This window comes from Falco naumanni, chromosome 9 (assembly GCF_017639655.2).
Source record: "Falco naumanni isolate bFalNau1 chromosome 9, bFalNau1.pat, whole genome shotgun sequence".
NCBI lineage: Eukaryota > Metazoa > Chordata > Aves > Falconiformes > Falconidae > Falco > Falco naumanni.
Genome location: NC_054062.1, coordinates 15,431,014 through 15,448,850, shown reverse-complemented (window position 1 = coordinate 15,448,850; position 17,837 = coordinate 15,431,014). Strand labels below are relative to the sequence as shown.

At 37.8% G+C, this 17,837-nt stretch overlaps 1 protein-coding gene across 3 annotated transcripts in view; it reads left to right on the top strand.

The window, feature by feature from the left end:
- Positions 1-17,837, top strand: part of INPP5F (inositol polyphosphate-5-phosphatase F) — a 45,115-nt gene that overhangs the window by 24,156 nt on the left and 3,122 nt on the right. For 2 of the 3 annotated variants that reach the window (XM_040606693.1, XM_040606695.1), the window contains exons 5-19: positions 525-692; positions 1,017-1,073; positions 2,638-2,836; positions 5,184-5,363; positions 6,886-6,953; positions 7,390-7,514; positions 8,855-8,932; positions 9,677-9,797; positions 11,823-11,951; positions 13,448-13,565; positions 14,112-14,310; positions 15,299-15,370; positions 15,464-15,537; positions 16,785-16,913; positions 17,651-17,738. In XM_040606693.1, the coding sequence (XP_040462627.1) occupies positions 525-692; positions 1,017-1,073; positions 2,638-2,836; positions 5,184-5,363; positions 6,886-6,953; positions 7,390-7,514; positions 8,855-8,932; positions 9,677-9,797; positions 11,823-11,951; positions 13,448-13,565; positions 14,112-14,310; positions 15,299-15,370; positions 15,464-15,537; positions 16,785-16,913; positions 17,651-17,738 (1,805 nt within the window). The other variant, XM_040606696.1, reaches the window with a different exon arrangement.

Sequence of the window (17,837 nt, the reverse complement as noted above, 5' to 3'; positions counted from 1 at the left end):
ATTTTGTAATTGTATAATTTTGGCAGAATTGCTAGTAGAGTGTCGTCTTACCAGGATTAGCTTCTAGTGGGATTCTAAGCTTCCTCAAATTGCTTTTCATAAGCATCTCATAATAGAAAACTGGAGACAATTTGGTGCATGGTTCTTCAGAGAACACCATACATTCTTACCAAAGTGCTTTTAACACAATAGGGGCTTAAATTAGAAAGTCTGAACAATATTTAATAAAACTAGAACAGGTAGATGTAATATTTCTTGACCTCTTGAGATTGAAACGTACTACTTGAATGTAAGCTTCAAATGTTAGAGTCTGACTGCTTTGCTAATGCCCTTACTGCTAAAAGTAATAGTATGATATTTCCAAAGACGCTGTCCCATATGTTTATCTCTGCTAGGAATTTTAAGATCCTGCTCCTCAGTGGGAGAATGTTTGTCCTACGGAGTTAGAAATGGCATCTAGCAAATATGGCTGGAGCCTTTTTCAGTCAGAGAAAGGTGTAAGAAAGCCATTACTTTTCTTTCAGATTAAAGAAAGCAAAGAAAAAGAGAAGCTGGAGAAGAGACTATTGGAGGAGTTATTCAAAATGTTCATGGATTCAGACTCCTTTTACTACAGCCTGACGTATGACCTAACAAATTCTGTGCAGAGACAGAGTGCATGTGAGAAAACTAACTTACCACTGTGGCGAAAAGTAAGTGTGGGGGTTTTTGTTTGGTTGTTTTATATTCCCTTCTGGGGGATGTGCTGTTCAAGAATGTATGTGGTCCAAATTTGACTGGTCACATTATCTGCTGGTATAATCTATAGCAACCAAAGTTTGCCCTGTAACCAGCTTTAGTGCAAGGAAGTGAAACAAGTCTCCAACAGCATGTCTTGAATTGAGCTGTTATATTTAAAAGCAGTGAATGCTAGACTTCTCTGTACAGTTATAGTGAATAACACTGGTGTCTTTACCAAAGGTATTGCCAAACCTTACTTAAAACATTGCAGAAACTTCCCTTTTTGTTTTAAACAGGTTGATGACAGATTCTTTTGGAACAAGCACATGATTGAAGATCTCATCAGCATTGATGTGAGTTATTTCTAACAATAACATATGTTTAGGAGAACTATTCTTTAGTTTTAGTTGAAATGTTTACCTAAGGCCTCAGAAGTTTACTTAAAAACCTGCTTGGCAAATAGGTCAGGATCAGGGCTGCATCTTCTGAAGCTGAGTAGCTGGCATTACCTTCTTCCCCCAGCCAGCCTTCCAGCAGCCTTCTAGCCTGTGATCACTGCTAAATAATCAAACATCAACTGAATTTAAAATTTTATTCCAACAAAACAATGCAGAGTAATTTGATGTGTCATACGTTTGTGCTGATTTCTGAAGGTAAACTTGAGATTTATGCATCTGTGAAATGGATTATCCTTGGACAGAGCTGAACTTCATAAGGAGGAGGAGCCAGAAAAGAAAGAAACTCTGAACTACAGAGTTCTCATCATACAAGAATTTTTGCCTTCCTAAGTGGAGGATACTGTTTTTCTCCTCGAAGAGGGTAGCTGGTCAGTGTAACAATAGTGTAGAAGAAATTATTTTGAACAGCTATTCAGAGTAGATAAAGCATTTTCCTGGTTAATGAGCATATGAAAAAACATAGAACAACCACTTTTTTCTTCAGTGTATGATGTAATTTCATTTTAAAAGTAACCTTGTAAGTAAAGGACTGAGTTACTAACTACTGTAGTTGTATGTTCTTTTAAAGATGACTGCAGACACTTACATTATGCCCTGTGTCTCTTTCATTAATAATTTTCCATACTCTAATGGTTATGGAGTCAGAGCAGGGTAAACCTAGATGCTCTGTGAAGAGTTATGTATAATGCAGGAGTTTAACTAGTTGTATTTTTCATGTTATAGGATATAAATGGATAACCTTGAATTACTAGGGAGTTAAGATCTCAACTCTGCTCATGAAACTGAGGTTTTAGGGATAACAAAGCACTAATGTGCAGGGCCCTGAACAAGTTGGCTTGGGTACTAAGTGGGCCCATATAAAGCTTATGATAATATGTTCAGCTGAAAACAGACTAACAACATTACACTTTTAAATTTTTATCTACCTATATAAATGTAATATATGTCAACACAGAGGTTGTGAAACAAACTTTACCCAGTTTCTGCCTTAAGGATTACCTAGATTTCCTACTGTATCTGAACTGACTATCCTTGTCTTTGGCATGAGAAGTTACTACTTCAGGCACTTAATGTGCTTTAATATCAGGTGTAACATTGTATGGAAAATTCCCTTTGGGGAGACTGGAAAAGAAGCTTTTAAATACTGTAGGGTTTTTTCTGTCCCTAGATAGCTGAGAGTAGAGGAGGGCTTTTTGCCTTGCCTTGATTCAGCTTGCTTCATCTTTGCAGTAAAATCTTAGGTTGCTTTCTCTTTCTTCCTCCTGATCTAAAAGCCCTACAACTAATGGAGAAAAAATGTTGGTACACCTCTTACAGGAATAAGACAATGATATAGCAAAAATGTCTGAAAACATGAGTAAGTGTGCAAAGCAACTATTTATAAACATGAGAAATGGCAGAAGGAATTGTAGGTAATGTAGAACCAACAGGAATGTAACTGGTTTTTTGTAACCTTCAGAATGCTGAAGTGGACTTCTGGATTATACCCATCATACAAGGATTTGTGCAAATTGAAGAACTTGTAGTAAACTACAGTGAATCTTCTGATGATGATAAGAGCAGTCCTGAAACTCCTTCTCAGGAATCAACTTGTGTAGATGACATTCATCCAACGTTTCTGGTGGCACTTATTTCACGCCGGAGTCGGCACAGAGCTGGTAGGCAAATCTATTTCAAGGTATTGGGATTGTTCCTGAGCACTGGAGAGGGATGCAGAAAATAAAATTTGGGTGCTGTGTTGCTCAGTATATGATGAGCCCTTGTCAAAGTTTGCACTAAAGCCTTTCCTGCTTAAAGGAGGAAAAAAGGCTGTAGTGTGTACAGCACTACACAGCTGTTACTTAAAGTGGTTACTAAATGAGCTTTACTAGTTTCCTCCTGAGCACTGAATGCATCTTTGGAGGCCACAATGTAGAGGTGAAGTTCCATCTTTCCAAAGAACACCTTTATTAGGACCTGGCGTACAGCTGTCCTGATATGTTTCAGTAGCCCTGACTGAGAGTTAAATTTTCAAAAGTCTTTGAGGGCTTTGACAGCAGCTGAATAGTAACTTGAAAAGGCACATGGGTGTGCATGCCTGTGTCCCAGATGTTTATGTAGTGCCAAGGTGTGAAGTAAGAGTCATACCTTGGTCTTGCACCTTATTTGACTTCTAGTAGTAGCAAGGCAAACAAAAATTATTCCTTGTCTTTAGGAGCACAGAGAGAAAGGTTCAATCACTTTACAATTTAGTAAATCTTTTCAGTCTATCAGACTTTTTAAGATACTCTCCACCATGTCAAACTCCTTTCCTACACAGTCAGAACATGTCCAAAAAATAAGAAAAAACTGGTGAGTTTACCCTGATGTGGGACTGGCCTTTGCACCACAGCTTACTTCAATGCATTTAATTCATTTCCCAGGAAAATTGTGTCAAAACAACTCTGAGCACATAGTTGAGGGTTTCAGGGTAGTATCTAGCTTGCAGTATGCCTTATACTAAGTTGTTATAAAGATACAGAAACTGAATCGGAGGGCAAATCTCTCAGTGATTTTCTCTTACTGTTAATGACACTATGCTCATTGGTTTGCTAGTCCAGAACATACACTGTGTAGAACTTTCTCCCTTGACACAAAAAGATTGCTTTAGTAAACTGATGCAATATTTTGAGGAATAATTATAGGATTGTTTAATTCATTCTGTAATACACAATTTTAGCCAAGAGTTTGAAGTGTTTTCATTTCTGAAATAAAGAAACAACCCCTCAAAAAAAAACCCCAACCCAACAACAACCCAAACCCAGAGGAATCATTGACTTGAAAGCCTAAGATACTTCTCTGTGTGATACAGTGATTATTTGTCAGGCAGCTTGTTTGTGATTTTAAAAAAAAAGTAACCCCTGCACTAAATTATTAGTATGCCCAAGACCTTAGGGAAAGGTATAATGAGATAAAGGAAGACAGCTGCTCTTAAGCTTAAGAGAGTAAAAGCCTAGTGTCTGCAGAAGTTGAGGTATCAAAAGTAAGGAAGCTGAAGTTTCTTATGTAATGATTTGGTTTGGGTTTTGATATAAGAGCTACTACTGGTGGCACAACATAAGTAAAGGCTATCTGATGCACTAGTCTAAAAGCCCCTGTCTGGTTAAAGGCATAATACTGCTTTGACCTTTTGTGACCCTATAAAGGTCCCCATGATAGGTATTTTATATTCCTTTCACTTCCTTATTTTTAACCTCTTCCCTTCTCTCCCATAGTCCTTAGCTAGTACAGTTGAGGTTCAGTTTAAAAGTTTGGTTGTGTTACTTCAGGACTTGGAACAGAGTTGTTCTGATTCTGTGGAACTGAATTTCTATGCTATAAACCATGGCCTTGAAACTTTTTCCATCTTTCTTTACTGAGTTCTTCCCCATCCATTGCTACCATCTGCATCCTTTCTGAAATAACAGTGTAGTCTCCCTTGAGTAAAGGATATGCAAACACCAGTTCTGTGTAAGGATCAGATCAGAGATGGTTTGGCGAAAAACTGTTGTCGGAAGAGCGGTATCCGCTCTTAATGTGAGCATTAGTTATACAAGTTGGGGGCGATGAGGGGAGTCTTCTGTTTTGTGGAACATGCAAGTATTCTTGGGCTGCTTGTGGGATCTGTTACTGTGACAAGTGGAGCATCTGTCAGTAAAGGTGGCCTTTAGGTTAATGGAAAATACCAAGCACTAAAGTTAAACTTTCTGCTGAACTGGACAGAACAGGAGCAACGTATCCTTTAGGGTGGGCTAGATATCTGGGACTTGATTGTGCCAGTAGACTGCCTTGCCCTGCCAATGTACTGGCATACCATGAACAGCTAAAAGTAAACTTCACCTATACAGTCAACACAACTTTTGGGGATTAGACTAGGATAGGAGTGAATTTTAGCCAAAAATCCATGATCAACAGTAGAACTCTCTTGTGTTACGCTTGTTAAAAATGATAGTGGAAATTGTTAAGACTAATACTTATATATGAATGGATCATTCTTATTCATCCTAGGAATGCGGTATAAGCGAAGAGGTGTTGATAAAAATGGAAATGTGGCAAATTATGTTGAGACGGAGCAACTGATTCATGTTCATAATCATACTCTTTCATTCATACAAACAAGAGGCTCTGTGCCTGTTTTCTGGAGCCAAGTTGGATATAGGTATAACCCACGGCCCCGACTGGACAAGAGTAAGTATTTTAGTGGAATAGCTGAAGATCGGAGTTCCCTTAGAAATGGGTTCGTTGGAGTGTTGCTTTGGCACTGGTCTTTCAGTGGCACTTCCTAGAAGCCAGGAATGACAACAATGACTTGATTCCAGTTAACTGCTGCTCTCATTGCCACTATGCAGAGCTCTGACTTCTCGTCCATTGTAAATTCCAACAGATCTTGAATTTTAATACTTAATGAAGTATCTGTTTTACGTCTAGTCTTACTAGTTGCAGTGTTTTCTGGGTTGGGAAGGGAGGCAACTTGGCTTTCTCTTGAGAACCTGCTTAGACATTCATGTCTTACGCGTACCTTTGTCCACAAAGTAAACTTATGCTGAGGTTCCTTCTGCATTAAGAACTGCTATTTCAATGTGGGGAAACAAACATTTCATAGAACACCAGTTTTGTAGTGTGCTTTTGTCTTTGAAATTCAGTACCATCTAGTGGATTTTGTCAGATCTAAATTTGCCTCATTTTCCACTCAAAGATAATGTAAAATCCAAAACATTTAAGAATACTAATGAGAATATTGTGGCAAACCTGAATGCTTGTATGAATTATGTATTCATACCTGAACTTCATTAAAAGGTAGAGGTTGACAGAATCTTCTCAAGGTTTGCCACTGTAAAGGAGAGACTTTTCTCAGAAATAGTTTAAACCAAATAACCTGGAGTTTACTGGAGAAAGATAATTTGTTGCCACCTCATGGAAATGAAAATCTAAATAAAATCATAAAGTGAAGAAACTCAGAATAAAACACCTCCCAATCCCTGCCCCCGCCCTCCCCCCCCTCAGTATTTGGAACACTTGATTGGTTCCAACTGGAAGCTTGTGCTGTGACATCAGTTTATAGAACTGAGCAGTTCTTATTCATTCATATCTTTTTTCTTTTTTATTCTTTTCCAATAGGTTTAGTTTGCTTTTTAAAAAAAAAGTGAGGAATTGGATTAAACTTGATAGGTTTACAGGTAGCAGTTGAGACTTTGAAGAATTAGTAGTGCCTTGAATCAACTGGGTGGTGTTTTTAGTTTTTAGTTACAAGTAGTTTTCTCCTTTGGGAGAAAAGAGTAACACTTCCAGTGTCATGCTGTCCTGCATGTGCCCCTTTTGCAATTTGCAAACGTTTCTTCTGAAAAAGCAAGTAGAAGTACAAGATGTGAAACAAACACAATCACTTTTTTGGGAGAGGTGTTTATGTAGATGTTTGGTGCCTATGTGAGAGGATTAAACAGGCATGTTAAATTTTTGTCCAATCTGCCCTGCATAAAAAGCAAATAACAGTGGTGCTTCCTGTACACTATAGTAGTAGAACAACAGTGTTGAAGTTGAGCGAACTGATGAAAACTTCAAAAGTAATTCTGTACAATGTGTTATGTTATGTATCTAAGTACTTTAAGGGAAGCTATCTTGTTTTTTTCGAGTACAGCTTTGGGCATAATTCAATACTTCAAACGGGACTTGTTGCTGAACAGGCTTTTTCTAACACTGCTCTGCCTTGTAGGTGAAAGTGAAACTGTGTCTTGTTTTCGTGCACATTTTGAAGAACAGCTGAAAAACTACAAAAAGCAGGTGAGTGCTGCATGATAAAATAGTTATTTTATGAAAATGTAGGAGATGAACATTCATGTTTTTAGTTTCTCTTGTTGATGATATGTCGTGTGGTTTTCTAGACGCTCATTGGCAATTGGAGGGGTGGTACGTAAATAAAACTTTACTAAGTTTTTCAAGTGTCCCTGTAAGTAACCCTTAAAAAACAGCAATAACTTACAGAAATCTCTATAAGCCCCCCTTCTGTGTACCCGTTCTGTAAATTCATAGTTCTTCTGAATTAAAATTCAGGTAGGCATGCAACTACTGATTTGATCTTGGGTATAATCTAGCAAAGATTGTAACTTCAGCAAGATTGCCTACAAATCTTTTAACTCTTGAGCTATTTGTCATTCCATGGTATGTATCTAAGGAAGTTGTGTAGCAGGTGACAAGTATTAATTAAATTTTTTAACAGGTTATTATTAATCTGGTGGATCAGACGGGCAGAGAGAAAATTATTGGAGATGCTTACCTTAAACAAGTTCTTTTGTACAACAATGCAAATCTGACTTACGTTTCGTTTGACTTCCATGAGCACTGGTAAGAACCCTTTTCAAAAGTGTCACTTTGCATCTTTACTAGCATGAAAGGAGAGTAGAAGGAAGGAGAAGAGCCATTATTATTTTACTTCTGCATGAAACACTATTCTTTTGAATAGGAAGAATATAGTTTGTGAACTAAAGTGCTGTAAAAGTTCAAGTTTGGGTAACCAAGCACTGCAGCTTGTTGATCTTGTGTCCCTGACTTGTTATATATGCAGTTATTTATTAGGCAAAGCTTAGAAGTTGTTATGCATTTTAAGCAAGTTTCCTTAAACATGCTATGAATGTAAAGCTGTGGCTGACCTGCTTCTCAGGCTGTGTAGCATTCGGCTCTTTAATTCTTTACAGCAAGCTGTTCCTCTGTTTCCCTTGCTTGCTTCTATAAACATACAATGGATTCTTTCAGAACCCTGATGCTGTTTTTCTATTATAAAATACACTGGATTTTATTTTAATCCAGTATAAATAGTTGCTGTTTTCATGACTGCACTCTGATGTTGGCGTAGTCGAGGGCAGTGTTCACATGTCCAAGCATACACAGGCATGTATTTCTCATGCTTCTGTCAAGCAGACTGCATTTGTGTACAAATATGGGGCTCTAAGAACTGTATTAATCTTAATTTCCGAACTTAATCTTAGGGATTGCATCTGGCCTGGGAAAGCATTACAGACTGAATAACTATGTCATCAGTAGATACTCTCTGAGAGGGGGAGGGAGGAGGGAAAACCGCCTCAGAATTGTAATGACCTTTGAGATTTCTTTCTGTAGGACTGTTATCCTGAACGGATTTCATACTGACTCTTTTATTTAAACGAGCGTTTGGTTTTGCTTGTTTGCTTTTCTCCCAAGAACTGGTGTAGTGGCCAGGACTGTTCCTTTTTGTACTGTGAGCATGAGTGAATAGATAGCAATACTGAAAACGAACTGGTGTGGTGGGGAGAGGAGGGGATGATGTATCTGTAAGTGGTTTTTCTGTAGAATTGCGGGTAAAGCCGGGTAGGCCACCCTGATTTCAAATCTATAGTGACCACTTTGTTGAGTCTGTCTAAAATAAGAACAGAATGGTTACACATGCCTGAATGACTGCACACTTGTTCTTCTGAGGAATGCAGATTCCTCAGAATTTAAAAATCTTAATCTCTTGCCTTGGATTTGGATATCGAATGGTATTGTAAAATATTTCTGAATATTGGCTGCGATTTTAAAGTTTATCACAGGAGAGAATCTCTCCCACTCAGTCAAAATACTACCTTTGTTAGCATTGCAAATAATACAAAATAATTAAGAAAAATAACCACTCTGGTTCAAACTGACTCCTGTGAAATTCTGTATTTTAGCCGAGGAATGAAGTTCGAAAATGTTCAAACGCTGACTGATGCCATTCATGATATTATTCTTGACATGAAGTGGTGCTGGTAGGTAGTTAACTGTTTTTCGACTAGTATGAAATGTTTATAGAAAAAAATGAAACTACATATTCAGAGGCCTTGATTTTTGTCATAACTAACTGATACATTTTGTGTTCCTCCCTTGATGCCCACCTTGTGCATCCTGAGTTTTTGTGTTCTGAGGTATTGGTGTTCTACACACGTAGCAGCAAAAATTCTGAAACACTGTTTTCTGCCTGAGGCTTACTGCATTTAACACTTCTAGGGTTTTTTATATTTAATGTGAAACACGCTGTGTTTGACCCACAAACCCTAGAATGCCAGCCTTGCTACTGGAAACAGTAAGCATGCTTGAACTTTAGTTTGTACTGATTAAAGTTAATCCATTCTGGTAATAAGTATGGCTGCAGTCTTCAATCAATTACTGTATATTTTCCAATGTGTTTTGTGAGTGAGATGTTGCTGTTGTTATTGTTAGATTGTATGTTTCTGAAACTCATGCCTTTTCTCCTGAAAGCTCATTATTAGTATGTTTGAATTTGATTCAACATCTGATTACATACCAAGTTTACGGCCCCAATAAGGTGTATGTTGGATATCTGGCCTGAAGAGGAGGATGGGTGGGAACAAGAGTTGTTAATTTGGAGTGGGATGTGGCTGGGGTGATGGGTGCAACTCCATGCTGAAGTTTTCTACTGTTCGTAGAAACTGATAAATTAGGCTGGGAGGCAAGTGTCTCAGTATGCTTTTGCTCTCTTTTTCTGTTGAAAGGGTTGACCAAGCTGGTGTGATTTGTAAACAGGAAGGCATTTTTCGAGTTAACTGCATGGACTGTCTGGATCGTACCAACGTCGTGCAGGCTGCTATAGCAAGAGTGGTCATGGAACAGCAGGCATGTATAACTAACATACTTTTTCAAGTACTGAATACCTCAGAACTTAATTGTAATCCACAGGGAAATCTGCGTGTTTGAAAAATGCTAATCTTAATCTCTGCTGAAAAGTCTTTGCAAACTGCTTGGAGAGCTCTGAAGCTGAAAGTAATATGTACAATTAAAATAACATGAAGTTGTTCTGAAACAGTGATGCCTAGTGTCCTCCTGCAGAGAGGAAATCACTCTCCACATCTTGGAGAGGATTCTCTTGTTTTGATTTAGTAATTTTAAGTTACGCATTAATACAAAGCTTAAAAATACATCCCAGTCCCCAAATCCCTCCCCCAAATGAGATGTTAAAGGACTAAATTCTAACTAGAAGTTGGATGCTGTTTTAGCCACTTTGAAGTGAAATTCTGTGGTGCGGTGGGGTAGGTAGGTTAGTTGTCTCCTCTGTGAGAGGCGTAATTAAATCACAATGTAAATATCCCAGATGGCTGTGACTACTACACTCTGGAATAGTTTTCCCTGTATAGAGAAGGAATTTCCAAGCAGACTGAGAGACCTTCCTTTAGTCTTTCTCCTCTTTGCCCTGACCCCCATTTGCTTTTTGATGTAGAAGCTCAGTGATGATAGTCTTCTCCTGTGAATACTTAATAGTACTGTCACTGAAACTTTGAAGCTTCAGCTACAGCCCAGCCCAAAACGAGCAAACCTGACTATGTTTAGAATAAAGGATGGTGTGGGTCCTTCATTAGGATGAAGAATGAATGGCTCTAACGGTTGTATCTGGCAGTTCCTGTTTGTCACCTGCTTTTACGAACTCCTGACATACTATAAGAGTATTGGGGATGAGGTGTGAGACCAGGAATCCCACAGCTGTTATTTTAAAATAGGATTTCCAGATATATTAACTCTTGAGTTCAAGGGTAACCTCTCAAAATCAAGAGTTACACTTTTGTGAAGAGGACTTGAGTAGTCATTGCTATAGTACTAGCCTGTGGTGTGCTAGATCATTCTCATACTATAGCTGAAGTACTTTGGAATCAATCCATAACTGAGAAGTGCCCTAAGCATTGCAAGGTACATGACATAAATTGGAAGTCGGAGTTACATGTACCTTACCTTTGCACTTCCTTGGAACAATAGAACTTCTCTCAGCTGGAAACTTGATAGAGCTTTCAAAGTCAATGCACAGACTTGTATCAATTTTCATCTAAATTGCAAAGAGTGCTTGCGCATTTTTTTTATTGGTAGTAAGTTGAGGTTTGCCTGTGATTTAGTCTAAATTATCTCTGCAGTTGGCCTAACATTTAGTGACTGCACTGCAGTGTTATGTATGAGCTGCTTTATCAATTTAGTTGGTATGTAAAACCACTAAAGTTTGTATTGTAACCGAGCCTTATCTTGGGAAAACTTCAAGTACAACTTGTTCTGAAGAGTAAGATATCTTACTTTCAGTGTCGGTGTTAAACAGTAACTGTCCAAAATGTACAAGCATTAATAATAAACACAACACATGAAATTGTTTTAAGGTTTTATTTTGGCAGAGGAGAAAGTTTGAAGATGGCACTTCTGTCTAGAAACAAAAGATTAAGTATCTGGTGTGCTTTTCTTGTAACTAGTAAGAGATTCCATTTTTTTATTTTCGGAACTATGACATCACAAATGCCTTTGCAATGAAAGATACTAACTTGTTTATCCCTGTTAAAGTTTTGTGATGTCTGTTCTCTTGATATTTCTCTATAGAAAATGGAAACACATCCAATACTTTAGGTAATTTGTTTTCCTGTAGCTAATTTTTTGTGAAGATTGGCTCCTACATCCATAATTAATGTATTACTGCTGCATCCAGTGATATGATGTTTAACAAATCAATGATTCATTGCTAACAATTTAAACTGACAAAATACCAGAATGGGTTCCTCTTTCAGATCATATAAAACTTAATTAAATGCTTGGCAAGTGTTCCTATTTTCTTTATCAAGCTCTGATACTGAGAATAATTTTTACCTTTATGTTAATGTGTATGTCAAATTCCAGCTGAAAAAACTGGGTGTGATGCCACCAGAACAGCCTTTGCCAGTAAAATGCAATAGAATCTACCAGATAATATGGGCGAACAACGGAGATGCCATAAGCCGGCAGTACGCGGGCACAGCAGCCTTAAAGGTAAAGGTAGAGTGTTATCTGTTCTGGTGATGAGCAGTATTTTATGTTTCAGGTTTGATGTCCAATGGAGAACTCCTGTATATGTAAGTTACCCAAATATTCTGCATGTTTTTGTCCTGAAGATGTACCAGGCCTTTTAACAGAAGAATATTTTGTATCACACTTGGCTTGAGTGTTCCGGTGTCCTGTGGCAGTGCTGGCTGTATTTTAACTTAATTCTGTTAGTTTTGCATCTAGATAGAAAGCGTGGCTGAGCGAAGGGTTTAAGATCTGTATCAAGCATTACTTCTGAGTAAATTTAAGCATGGTTATAGTACTCTAAGCAGTTACAGTACTTCCAAAAGATACTCTGAAGGACTGAAGATCACATTATGTAGGTAGCAGGGTGATATTTAGTTAATTTTGTAAAGACTCTTAATTAGTTGTAATGCAGTCTGTCTACCAAGGTCAGACATCAGTCATGAAACTCCTTACTCCTGCTGCTTTGAAAAGTTACAGAATTTGAGCTACTTTCTGTGTGTATATAATCACTGGTGAGACAATTTTTAGTATTCCTGGTATTTGGCATTGGAAAAACCTTTACAATGAAAATGCTGAACATTTTAATCTTTTTTCAAATCTCTCTGCTGAACTTAGATTAGCCTATTACATTAATATTTTTAAAAAATAATAATAAAATATCTGACATACTTGTATTGATAGTGAATGTTTTAACTTTAAATCTGAAGCACAGGCTCACTTATACATCTAAATTTTCAGCTGTTCTGCTTGAAGATTTCTCTACTCGCTGTTGAGGTTCATGGATTAAACTTCTTTTCAGTTGGATGGCAATCACTCTCTTAACTTGAAAATGAAACACACTTGGAATATTCTTCATGGTAGTTGGCATGGCTTTTAAGAGCGCTCTGTGCCAATGTTCTGACAGTCTCTGAAAACAGAATCCTCTAGTGAAATATAACTATGAAAACTGCTTTTATTCAAATTCTAAGCCTTCTGTGGCCTAGAAACTTCCTTTTGTTTCTGAGCTTGGGAAGCTATGTACTATTTTCATTCACTATGTTGTTCTTGTTTTGGTAGCAGAAGCAGAGAATATGAAAACCACTTCTCAGTAAGCTGCAGTCTTCGCCATTGTTCCAGTAGTGTTCCTTTTACATTAACATCCAAAAAATGAGGGGATTTTTTGAGGTGTACAAGCATCAGTGATTGATGTCTTGAAAGTTCTGCTTTAACGTTAGCTGGCATGTATGTCTAGATTAATGTTTTCCATCAGGAATTCATATAGAAACAAGTCTGTCAAAACCACAAGGTTCTCTGCACAGTCAAACAATGCCATGAGAAGTAGATGCTCTTTGAAAATCCAGCTTCGATATGAAACAATTACTTGAACGTAATTTCTGAGTTGCCATCTATTCAGTTCTGAATTTCAGAACGCCAAAGCTTTTGAGCTGAGACTGCAAAGTTGCATATGTGCATGATTTGCATGTTCTGTGTAACAGGGTGACTTCACAAGGACTGGTGAAAGAAAGTTGGCGGGAGTAATGAAGGATGGAGTTAACTCTGCCAACAGATACTACTTGAATCGTTTCAGGGACGCTTATAGGCAAGCAGTCATAGGTAAGAATAGGATTTCAACTAACCTGAACTACGGTATTTAGAAAAGTTTATTAAAATCTTCATCTTTCTGACTGATTTTATTTATTCCCCCCCCCCCCCCCCCCCCGCCCTGAAGCTTAGAAGCACCTTGAGTATGTATATAATGTTCATGTCAATGTAGTGGACGCCATATGAAATGGTCATTCTCCGTTTGGAGATGAAACAACACTGAATTCAGAGAGATTACCTGCAGTATAACTCCCTGTAGAATTTGCTCCTAACTTCATTTTAGCATTAACTGTTTTGTGACATCTCTCTTAGACAAAGTTAAATTTATGTAGCAAATGTGTTTTAAAATGGTGAGTTAACTCTTGCTTTTCACTAGGAGAAAATAGTAGTATACCTACTGAGTTTTCAGTTTTGCACAACACTGTTCAGAAAGAATAACTGTTTTTCAAGAGTCCATATATGAAACCTCTGGAAGACATTTACAAAGTAATCAGACTATTGCTGTATATCACTTCTAACTGTTGGTTTCTTGTTTGGTGTTTTGTGGGTTTTATTTAGATTTGATGCAGGGTATCCCTGTAACAGAGGATCTTTACTCCATATTTACAAAAGAGAAAGAGCATGAAGCCCTGCACAAGGAGAACATCAGGAGCCATCAGGAACTGATCAGCCAGCTGTTGCAGAGCTACATGAAACTGCTCTTACCAGATGATGAAAAATTCCATGGAGGATGGGCCCTTATTGACTGTGATCCAAGGTTTGTTGAATAAAATCATGATTGATCAGCTGCTACTATAACACATCTGTTAATCACTACTGTTGTTAAATGATTTTGATAGCTGATGTGTTAACAGAATACAAGTGGAGAGTTTTGTACAGTGACAAGAGTCCTTGAAGGGGTTGAATACTTCTAACTGTAAAAGCAAAGGTTCTCTAAACGTGCGCTTTTCCCAGAGTGCCATAAGAGTGGTGCACGCTGGAGTTACCTTTGCGATACCATCTGGAAAGGCGTGCATTCAGTTAATATTGCCAAAATGTGGCTGGCACCCTGACAAGCACTTCCAGCTGCCCTTAGTTCTAGAAGGTGCTGTTTGAGAAGCTGTTGTTCCTTATTGCTTTGTAGGGAAAGTATAACTTGACTTCAAAGCCATCTCTATCGGGTTAGATTCTTGTGTAATGAGTCAGTAGTAGCAAAGCCTAGATTTCTCTTCATGAAAAGTAGTGAGCATAAGCTAACTTCACTGATAAATCTCCTTGTCAAGTTCAAAGTTCACGAACTTGTAAAAGAAAAAGTGGTTAGATCTACTGAACGTTGAACTTCAGCACTTAAAAATAGCAAAGCAGGATGTTATGATAGTTACTCAAAGCGCAGATTCATCACCTCGATTGAGTCGGAGACATTTTTTCCATTTAGCATTTTTAATAGCTTGTGGTTTTCCTATTTATTTTTTGACCTGCTGCTGACCTATTTGAGCTGTTAGGAGACTCCAGGTTTGAGAGAGAGTGTTGCTTATGTGGATCCAGTTACTTTATGGTAAGCCTAATGACACATCACCTTTTGGCTTGTGAAGTGTCTCGCCTAACTGGGTTTTTCAGTGGCTGTGAAAAAGTAGCAGCATCACGAGTGATGACATACTGTAATGTGCCTTCAGTGTTAAGAGGGCTCCTAAAATACCTTGGGGATGGGTTACAGCTGTGCAGATAAAACCTTCTCCCCTGTATTAATTCTTCTTTCCCTTCCTTAGTCTCATTGATGCCACTCATAAGGACGTGGATGTTCTGCTGTTGCTCTCTAATTGTGCCTACTACGTGGCCTAGTAAGTTACCACTTTCTCTTACTATGTGTGGTTTAATTCTAAGTAGCTTTATTTCAGATTACTAGGAAGCATTAAATTTTGATTCTTTTGTAGTTATGACGATGAAATCGACAAGGTGAATCAGTACCAAAGGTTAAGTCTTGAAGCTCTGGAAAAAATAGAAATAGGTAAGAATGTAGTCACCATATATCTTTCTTGAATGCTTTTAACAATAGCTTGAGCACTTATCAAAGCATCCTACAAATATATTGAAACAGCAAGCCTTAGTGTGTTGCATATGTCCTGTGCAGCCCACCATAGCCAGAAATGTGCTTTTTCTTGCTGATAATGGATGCCAGAGTTGAGTCTGGTCTCTCATATACCTGTCTCTTGCTACTGCTTGAAATAGAAACTTTGATCACTGATACGGTTCTAAAATTTTCCCTCTTTCAGGCTTAAACCCCCCCCCATGGATTCATCAAAATAAATTGCAGTATTTATCAAATGTCAATAACAATTTGATCAACGTTTATGATGAATCACAGATTTATGCATTTTTTCTTTGAAAATACAGCAGCCGGTTCTGAATTGTACTTTAAATCTGTTTTGTAACTTTTTAAAACTTCTTTCTCAAGGTCTGTTAAGAAACACGCTATTATGAAATAACCTTGTTATGTTATTTCAACTTATTTGTTGACTAAGGAATGTAAGATCTGCAGGATAAATCCAGCATTTTCCACTGAAAGTGCTGAAGATATTACAGCCTTAATTTTACAGATGAAAAAGGTGTTCCAGTTGGAGAGAAGGGAAATTTTTGTGGCCCTCAGTGTGTGCGCTCTCCAATAGTTTAATCCTCCATTACACAATGCATAGTGATTTCACAGTCTCCTTACTGTCACTTCTACTGTGCCTGTGCAATTTCTAAGAGTTTGGTGGAAAGGTCTCTCCCACTTGTGTATGGTGGAGATGCATAATATATCCTGATGGACAGAATATAGTTGAAACATCTAGACCAAATGCCTTATAAAACCCAACACTCTCATTTAATGATATAGATATGATGCAGGGCATTGGAGAGTTGAAGTACTTTGTCTAAATCTTGGTAAAAATACTTGCTTTCACTTTAAACCTTGCAGGAATGTACCTTAAACCACAGGGTGTAACAGGTGGAGAGTTCTTCCTCTTCTGTTCGAAAGGGTGATCTGTAATAAACAGATGGATTATAATAGACATAAACAGTGAGTCTGATTGCTTTTTGAAAGTAATTGATTGTTTAGTTACTGGGAAAATAACTTAAAATGTCTAGCCTACTCTGAAGAAAACATGAAGCTTTTTAGGCTGAAAGACTGTCAACACTTATGTTTAGGCACAGTTTTTGGTGCCATCTCGTTTGGGTTTTGGTTAAGGAAGCTTTTTAATCTGGTTTATTTCCCAGGGCCTGAGCCCACTCTCTTTGGCAAACCGAAGTTCTCTTGCATGAGGCTGCATTATAAATACAAAGAAACGAGTGGATATTTTCACACTCTTAGAGCTGTGGTACGCAACCCAGAAGAAGATGGAAAAGGTTTGTTTCATATGTAGAAGTTTTATACATAAAAAAGTGTATTCAGTATACCGGTGTTTACTTTTCCCATTGCTCTTAAATAACTTTGGAAGAACAGTAAGTTCTAATACAGTCAGTTGCGTGGGGTGAGGAACCAACAAAACCCCTGTGTGGCTTCCTGTTTGCACACTAGAATGTTACTGTTTTAATGCAATGTAAAATAAGTTTGATATGGCTTTAAAGCAGCGTGTCTCTCTAGAATTGAGGCGTATCCATGTTCAGATCTTTACTGCTCCAAAACATGATAAAATGAATTTAAAATTAGTTCCTAAAGAGTGGAAGATAATTCATTTATTTCATGAAATCAGTGTCTAGAGATGGTCTTGCTTGTTGTTTAATGAAATTAAATGAGCACTAATAAGGGAAAACATCACTTCTTACCTGGAGCACTGAGTTCTGTTAACAAGTATTAGAATATATAATAATTGCTTCTCTTCCTTACACAAATGATGTACCATGGCAGTGATTCACTTACACCTGGAGTTTAAGGCTTAAGGAAACTATTAATTAAGCTTGAAATCAGAATTGCAACTTGTAGGGTGCAGCTATTCTGTAGGGTGAAAGGAAAAAAAAAGGCAACCTACAAAACCAAACAGACTTACATACATTAAAATTAGACTAATTTCTTTGTAGATTTTGGAATATGGGACTTGAAAGGTTTTTTTTAAGGGTCTGATAGGCTGCTACTTGCATTTCAGACACTCTTCAGTGCATTGCAGAAATGCTGAGAATCACAAAGCAAGCAATGGGATTAGATGTGCCCATTATTGAGAAGAAGCTGGAGAGGTGAGTGCTTAAATGATGTGAACCCTCTGTATCCCACTTTTTCTGTCCTGTCAGCGGCTGACAGTACATGCTAACAGTCATATGTGATGTCTGTATCTA